This window comes from Microtus ochrogaster, linkage group LG9, assembly GCF_000317375.1.
Source record: "Microtus ochrogaster isolate Prairie Vole_2 linkage group LG9, MicOch1.0, whole genome shotgun sequence".
Lineage (NCBI taxonomy): Eukaryota > Metazoa > Chordata > Mammalia > Rodentia > Cricetidae > Microtus > Microtus ochrogaster.
This window is the reverse complement of record NC_022034.1, coordinates 25,753,153-25,761,755: the sequence shown is the minus strand read 5'-3', so window position 1 is coordinate 25,761,755 and position 8,603 is coordinate 25,753,153. Positions and strand designations below refer to the sequence as shown.

The 8,603-nt window shown below is 44.2% G+C and overlaps 1 protein-coding gene across 1 annotated transcript; it reads left to right on the top strand.

Moving 5' to 3' along the window:
* The first annotated feature begins 203 nt into the window (after positions 1-203).
* Positions 204-6,421, top strand: LOC101999280 (sodium-dependent glucose transporter 1C). The gene is made up of 3 exons (XM_005363545.2): positions 204-240; positions 3,506-3,622; positions 5,493-6,421. The coding sequence occupies exons 1-3, from the start codon at positions 219-221 to the stop codon at positions 6,419-6,421; spliced, it is 1,068 nt and encodes a 355-aa protein (XP_005363602.2). The 5' UTR covers positions 204-218.
* Positions 6,422-8,603: the final 2,182 nt, after the last annotated feature.

The following is an 8,603-nucleotide window of genomic DNA, read 5'->3' as shown; positions in this document are numbered from 1 at the left end:
TTTTTCTTAGACAAAAATGAAATACATATTATCTTGCTTGCAAGTAAATCTTTCATCTTTTTTAATTTCAGGGAATGACTGTTGCCATATTGGGGCCCACTTTTCCAGACCTGGCACAAAATGTGAACCGGAACATCAGCAGCCTTTCGGAAATATTCGTGGGCCGGGCCCTCGGCTACTTGGGCGGCTCTGTGGCTGGCGGGGTGCTTTTCGACTGCATGAATCATTTCTTACTTTTGGGTAAGTGAACATCACCTTTTATTTGCAACTTGACTCTATATATGAAAACTGCAACCTTACTTCAGATTTGACAACAGAAGTGGGTAGTGTGGGTATCCTCCCTGGAAACTGGGCATCCATGGTTCCTGTGCCTACCTTAGCCGGTGCAGGGACTCGGTACTGAGTCCTCTGGGAACTCATTAGTCCTCAGGTCTGTGTGTCAGCAATCCTGAGACTCCACCCTCAGGTCACACACTGGTTGACCACACAGTTCTGCATATTTGGAGGTTCCTAGGACCACAGGTTTCTCTGTAGCTTTGGGGCCTGTTCTGGTACTCACTCTGTAGACCAGGCTGGCCTCGAACTCACAGAGATCCGCCTGCCTCTGCCTCCCGAGTGCTGGGATTAAAGGCATACGCCATCACTATCCAGCTGCAGAAAATCCAGTTTAACATGACTTAGCTGGTGTTGGTTCAAACTCCCAGAGTCTGACACTGGGTAGTTTATTTCTTAGATGTTTAAGTACAGTACAATTGTCAAAAAAAAAAAAAGTTTCCTGGTAACAATGACTTCAGTCCATGTGCACAATAAGACGTAAGGTGTGACTACATCACAGCTCCTTTATAAAGCACACGTGACCTTTTCCATAAAGGTAAGGGTTCAGTAGCTTAAGGGCCTAGGAGAAGGTCTGGTGTGGTCGTGGCCATAGAACACGTGACATCTCCCTAAAGATGGGTTCTTTTGGCTGAGAAACAGTGCTCAAGATAATGGTCTAGGGATGTTGTGCCTGGGAGAAATGTAATTGTCTGGGGAATTTGGGTGTGGCCCAGTCTTACAGGTAGCGCAGCTCGCCAGGCTGCTAACAGTATCGACTCCCAGTCTTCTGGGTGGAAAACAGGTACATGTCCCTCATGTTGAAGAGACAAGCCTGTGTGTTTAACATTCCTGGTTCCCCTAGTGTGTATCTGTGAGCACAAAGACCTCATGCTCTCTACAGCTGTTGCCGAATAAGTGAACAATACCTCCTATTTCCTACGTAAGCTTAAAGATTCTATGTGTGCATGCAGTTTGGGGTGAGAGAATCAAGCTCAAGGCCTGTGCCTTCTAATCTCGTGCTGTACCATTGAGCTATACACCCACCCCAATCACGTATCTTCTACTTCCCTTGCTATCTGCTACACTCATTTGTTTCAAATATCTTTACCATTTTATTCTAACTGGGGGGAGGTATAGGCATGTAGAAGTCGGAATCAGGTCAATCACTTGTTATGAGGCTTGTGACCTGGAAAAAGACCACAAACTCAATCTAATTATAATTAAATATTTATTTGAGATTATCTTGAAGGAGGGGTATGGAGAAGGACTTTTAAAGGAGAGAACCACATGAAGACCTTCCATATCTATGCAAGCCAGCAAAAACCATTCTGCTCTGCCAAGTGAATCAGTTAAGGCAACTGAAAACAATGTTTGGGTGTCTGCATAAGCAAGTTACAAAAGGAAAAAAGGCAGTTAGCGTATAATAACAAATAAAGGGTCACCGCTGTACATTTCAGGTGAGCGCCGTTGAGTCAGGATACCTGGGAACTTGTCTTCCAGGGCCTGGAGTCAGAGACAAGTGCCTGGTGGGTACCAAGATGGATGCCTAGCATAAAATGGAGCTTCTGTAGACATGACATCCCGCAGTGATTCTAGAACAAATGAATCAAATCACTGATTCACATTTATGTAGGGGTAACGGTTGATATTTTAATTAAGCCATTCAATCAAATCCCAGCCCCCAACGAGAGTAACCCTTTCTGTCACTCTCTGATTTTAACAGGTATTTGTAATGCTGAAGGTGCTTTGGTGCGCTAATGGGCACCAGAGATAGTCCTGTGTCCCTTTTGACAGAGATAGGGAAATGGCTGCCTGGGTACAGGAGAACTGGTTTCATTTGGCCCTAACATTCGGGTCTTTTGTTAATGATTAGGGTAATGTAATCTCTTCTGTAACTGCTTCCCAGATGACATAGGATGTTGTTGTCAGGCTCAGGAAGGCTGGAATGCTGGTCATAGACCCGGAGGGGGCAGGGTTCATCTTGTTTGCTGTCCATGTTTTGTTGGCCCACCTGAGGCCGGGGAAGCACCCATTGTATTGGAGCAGTCTAGAAGAATACTGGTCTGAAGCTAGGGCTCAAGGCAGTAAGAAATCTTGTTGGAAGCATCTGGTTTACCTCAGCTTTCAGCAACAGGTAAGGACAACCCGCAGGCGCTGATTCTCTTCTTCTGCCCTGTAGGTCCTAGGTGGAAAGTTTCTCCACCCTGATAAGCCTCTCTGCCAACCTGAATCAAACCAAATCAAACCAAATTAGAAAAAGCCCAGGTTTAATGGACACATATGCTCCCAGATGGCTTTCCAGGCCCCCAGAGAGAAGATGGAAAAGGAAGATCTGAAAACCACATGTTTGGTCTCTGGGGGAGGGGGGCAGTTTAAATACCCTGTGGGAGTGGTCTTGAGCATCTCTGAGGAGGGCTCATCTTTGGCAGGTTTTCTCAGAGGTGGAGTCTGGACTGAGGCAACTCCCAGGGGAGGGGACTTGGGGTGAAACTTCCACCTGAACATTCCAGACAAAGTTCCTTTACCAACTGAGCCGTCTCCCAGCCCCTTCAGCACATATTTGGAGGAAGGTTCCCTCACTAAACCCACATTCTACTCATAGGGCTACACTGGATGCTTAGCAAGCCCCAGGGATGCTCCTGCTGCCTCCTTCTCAGCCCTGGGATCACAAGTGTGCACAACTTTCTCTCTGTGTCTGTAAAGATCCCAGTCAGGACATTTCCTGTCAGCAGGCACTTCACTGCATTTATTTCAAAGTTTTACTACAAACTTCTACAACTGCACTTTCTTTTGCCTTTTTGCTACCTCAAATTCCTTTCAGTTTATAAATGTCAAACCTCTAATTTTTTTTCAGCCTTATCTTATTTTGTTAGAAAGATATTGTGTTATGTTTATAAATTATTAGTAGTATTCAATGGTATACTCATGTCATAGTTTTATATATATATATATACACACATATATACATATATCATATACCACCACACCCAGTAATTATTTTAATTACTTTAATTACTTTTAATCATTTAATCCATAAAATAATATAATATTTATAAGATATAACCTGCATAAAGAAATTCTCAAGTTATTTAGTTTTCATACGACCTTACTTTCATTTTTGTTTTTAGGACATTGGCTTGACTCTGCATGAATACTGTCTATATAACTGACATTCTCACCCTTCTTTTAGGGATGGCGATGTTGGCTACCACAATTGGTCTTTATCTTGTTCCTTTCTGCAAGAGAGCACCATTACTGATTGCCATGATGTCTGTGTTTGGTGTTTCATTTGGCGCTCTGGATACAGGTTAGTGACTGGGGGAAGTGGATTAAATTACACTGTCACCTGCAAGCCTTGTGAAATGGCGTGGCCTTCTGAGGAGGTTGTAGGGTCAACCCTTCTAGCAACTATGCTTCTTGCCAACCAGGGAGCCAGTTTTGAACAGTTAGTGGATAAGTGAACTAGAAGACATTTCCCTATGAGGGAGTATTGGTTTTCAGTATCCAAATGAGAAAGGATCCCTTCCTAATGGGTAATTACAGTGTAAGTTAGAGGGCTTTCATTTTGAGATAGAATTTGGTCATATTAAAATAAAAAGAATTAATGGCTTATTAGAACAAACTTACCCAATTTGTAATGTAACCTTACATTACAACCCAATGTAAGGTTGGAACTTACATTGGGCTGTAAAAGCATAGAAACAGACAGCCAACTAAAATCACCCACTTTTGAGTTCTGAGAAGTCTATGTTGAGAAACCTTTCTCAGTCTATGTCAGAGGTTGCTGTGTTTTTGAAAACCTCCTAAACAATGTGTATGATGTTTGTTTGCCCCAAATTCCAGCTTTCTATCCATCCCCTCTTTTCAGCTAGTTGAAAAATTACTGGGTGGAATTACGAGTTTGCCTGATTTTTAAAAAGAGTCACAGACGAGATGATTTTTCGCCTTGAAGCTGCTCTGACAGGGTGAGCTCAGTTTCTGGAAGACATTCTTGTCTATTGGAACAGGAGCATCCGGGTCTTAACTGGCTGCTTTGCTCAAACATAAATAAACTTTGGGGGCTGCCAGCTCCAAGTACATAAAACTAAAAATGTGTAATGTGTTTATTAAACTTTGAAATACATTGATTAAATATATAATAATATATCATATAATGTATTATAAACTCTGCAATGTATTTACTGTGTATATTTATCACATACATAGTAATAAGTTAGTGTATAAACATTACACCCCCAGTGTGGTATTGACTCTATTTTGTAAAACAAAAACAAACAAACAAATAAACAAACAAAAAAACCTTTGCAGTTGTGTCTGGCTCTAGAAGGTGGTGACCACCAGCCTTTAGGTCATGTCTATGAGACATTACAATGCATAGTTCCTGTTGGTACATTAGAGATCTTAACCACATAATCAACTCACGATTGGCATTTGTAACTTAGAACATCTATGATGTTCACACTGTGCAATGCATATTCATCCACTTTCTAATGGCGCTGAATGTAATTGGTCTTTCTTTGGGCTGCCAGTTCCCAAATAATGACACAGAGACTTTTTATTAATTATGAATGCTTGGCCTTGGCTTAGACTTGTTCCCAACTATAACTTAAATTAATCATTTCATATTAATCTATATTCTGAAACATGGCTCATTGCCTCTCCTCCATAGTGTATGTCCAAGTTGCTTCACAGCTACTGGCTAAACCATCCTCTCTTCTTCCCAGAGCTCTCCCCAGAAGTCCCGCCTATTCTCTCCTGGCTAGCTATTGGCCAGTCAGCTCTTTATTAAACCAATCAGAAGGCGCCTTTGGCAGAATCACATCTTCACAGTGAACAAAAAGATTATCCCACAAGAAATGAAACATTTTTTTTGTTTTTATAAGGTTCTTGAGATTTTTATTTTTATTATTTCTAACTATGCATACGTATTTGTGCCTGTGTATGGGTAAGTACACATGCATGCAGGTGTCCACAGAGGTGAGAGGTTGCTGCTCCCTGGGAACTGGAGTTTTAGGGGCTTGTGAGCCACCAGACTTGGATGCTAGAAACCCAGTTCTGGTTCTCTGCAAAAGCAGTAAGTACTCTTGACTGCTGAACGGTCTGTCCATCCCCGGTCTTTCGTAATTTTACTAAGTTACTATGTGTAGCAGATGATTTTGTCCATGTTTCATTGGCAGGTGCAAATGTCCTCATCTTGGCTCTTTGGGGGGACAAAGGAGCTCCACACATGCAGGCCTTGCACTTCAGCTTCGCCTTGGGTGCCTTCCTGGCTCCCCTGCTGGCTAAGTTGGCCTGGGGTACAAGAGCGTCCACTCAGAATCACACAGAGTCCGACTTTGACCCTCTAATGCTGAACCGATCCTCTGAAGCCACCTCAGACTCTCTGTTTGCGGTACCTGATGACATGAATCTGCTGTGGACGTATGCTTCCATTGGCACCTATGCGCTAGTGGTTTCTGTCTTTCTGTTTGGTCTGTTTTGTAAGAAACGCTCAAGGCAGAAAAAATCTGCAGCATCTGGTCAAAGAGTTCAAAGAGCGAAGTATCACTGGGCTCTGCTCTGCCTCCTCTTCATCTTCTTCTTCTTTTATGTTGGAGCCGAGGTGACCTTTGGTTCTTATGTATTCTCCTTTGCCACCACCCATGTTGGCATGAAAGAAACTGAAGCAGCCGGCTTGAACTCTGTCTTCTGGGGGGCCTTCGCAGCCTGCAGGGGCCTGGCCATCTTCTTTGCCACATTCTTACAGCCTGGAACCATGATTGTGTTGAGCAACATTGGCAGCCTTGCTTCATCTTTGTTTCTGGTGCTTTTTGACAAGAGCCCTCTCTGCCTCTGGATCGCGACTGCTGTGTATGGAGCCTCGATGGCAACCACATTTCCCAGTGGCGTTTCCTGGATCGAGCAGTACACCACCTTAACTGGGAAGTCTGCAGCATTCTTTGTAATTGGTGGTACCCTGGGAGAAATGGCGATTCCTGCAGTCATCGGAATTCTTCAAGGACACTACCCAGACCTGCCAGTGGTTCTGTACGTCTGTTTTGCATCAGCCATATTCACTGGAGTTTTATTTCCTGTGATGTATAAATTAGCCACCTTACCGCTGTAATGTGAATACAAAGGAAACATTTCAGGGGGTCAGAATACTTTGTAAGTCTGACCATAAAGAAAAGGACAAAGGTGAAGACGGAGGGGAGAAAATGAATGAATTTTGAAGCTGTTGAACCATGCAATGAGGCACTCTGTAGTTGTCTGGGAACATTTGATGGTCCCCACAGTTGCTGTCCTCACCAATACCTCTCACGTACATTGATTTGGATAAACAGTTTGATAATCCCCTGTGGAATTCTGTGTTTATTTCTTGTGACTGTGACCAATATTTGACAAGAAACCAAGGAAGGGCTTTTGGGGCTCACAGTTTGAGGGTGCACTCTACCATGGAGGGGCGGGCATAATTGCAAGAGGTTCCCTTCATGTATCAGGAGTGTGGAGCTGGGAACCATATTCTTTCACATTTTGGCAAAACAGGAAGCAAAGAGGGACCAAAAATGTGTCCAGGTATAAAATCTCAAGCCCTGCGCCTAGTGATGGACTTCCTCCAGAGAAACCCCACTTCTTTCAGAGGAGACCCACTTTCTCTTTTTTTTATTTTTTTATTTTTATTTTTTTATCGAGAAAATGAAAAAAAGTTTCCTCCTCCACCCAACCTCCCATTTCCCTCCCCCTCCTCCCACCCTTCTCCCCCTCCCCCCACTCCTCTCCCTCACCCTCTTCAGTCCAAAGAGCAGTCAGGGTTCCCCGCCCTGTGGAAAGTCCAAGGTCCTCCCCCCTCCGTCCATGTCTAGAAGGTGACATCCAAACTGGCTAGGCTCCCACAATGCCAGAACATGAAGTAGGATTAAAACCCCATGCCGTTGTCCTTGGCTTCTCATCAGCCCTCATTGTCCGCCATGTTCAGAGAGTCCGGTTTTATCCCATGCTTTTTCAGTCATAGTCCAGCTGGCCTTGGTGAGCTCCCAGTAGATCAGCCCCACTGTCTTAGTGGGTGGGTGCACCCCTCGTGGTCCTGACTTCCTTGCTCCTGTTCTCCCTCCTTCTGCTCCTCATTGGGACCTTGAGAGCTCAGTCCAGTGCTCCAGTGTGGGAGACCCACTTTCTCTAAAGGAGCCCCACTTCCTCCAGAGGAGCCCCACTTCCTCCAAAGGAGTCCCGCTTCCTCCAGAGGATGCCCAGGCCCTAAAGGTTCCACAACCCTCTAAAACAACAGCCCCAGCAGGGCACCAAGTATTGAAACAAGCCTGGGAGGGGCGTTTCACATTCAAGCTACAGAAAGCATCTGTCAGTACTTCTTGGGGAAGGGGGACAGTGCAGGGTCAAATTCAGAACTCTTCATGGGCCAGGCAAGCATTCTACCTCTGAGCAGATCCTCAGCCCGCTGTTTCCATGAATCGGCAGTCTAAATAGGCCAATCAGAGAAGATCAGCAGCAGTGTTTCAGTGGGCTCTGGAGATTCAGTTTTCGAGGTCAATGTGTAAGGAATGCCAAGATATTTTGAAATGTTCTGTAATTCCCAGAATCCTCACGGTCTTGTACTGTCGATCTCTTGCTATGAGGCTCTTATTTTGGCAGGAGCCATCAGGCGATATTTTATGGTCTCTTATTTTCAGAGTGTACAAAGAATTCACACATGTTTGAAAAGTTGGGTAGTGTTCAAGTAGATCAACACCACTAAGAAAGAGAATGGATGTGCTGAGCAAATAAATCGCCAGGCCATCCACACTAACCAGGGACGTTGTGGAGAAGAGCTTCATGAAAGAGTGTATTTTGATGTAGACAGATGTTTTCACTGTTTGACTTTACCAGTCAGCTGGATTAAGGTCTGTGCCTATAAGACATTGTGGAGTGAGTTTGAAGAGAGCTGTCTGCGAGACTTGACTGCCTTCTGGGTCTACTCTGAGGCACTTACTGGGGCCTCATTTGTCTCATCCCCTGAGTTGTGAATCTAGAAATGAAACCGAGATGCTTTTCCAGCCGAGTTTGTCCAGGATGTCTGCTGCAGCAGCCAATGGTCCATTTCAAAAGAGAAGTGAGACAGAATGACAGCAAGGCTCTGAGAGGCGCTACTGGTTATGAATGCATTCCAATTTGATGTGCTTGCTCTGCCTGTTGACTTTCTGACAAGTGTATTTACTGCTCCGTTTCACTGGTCTGAAGATGCCTCTTTCCCTCACACTTTATGCATATCTGAAACAGCGTATATTTTACTGTCAATGATCATTTAATACCGTGAC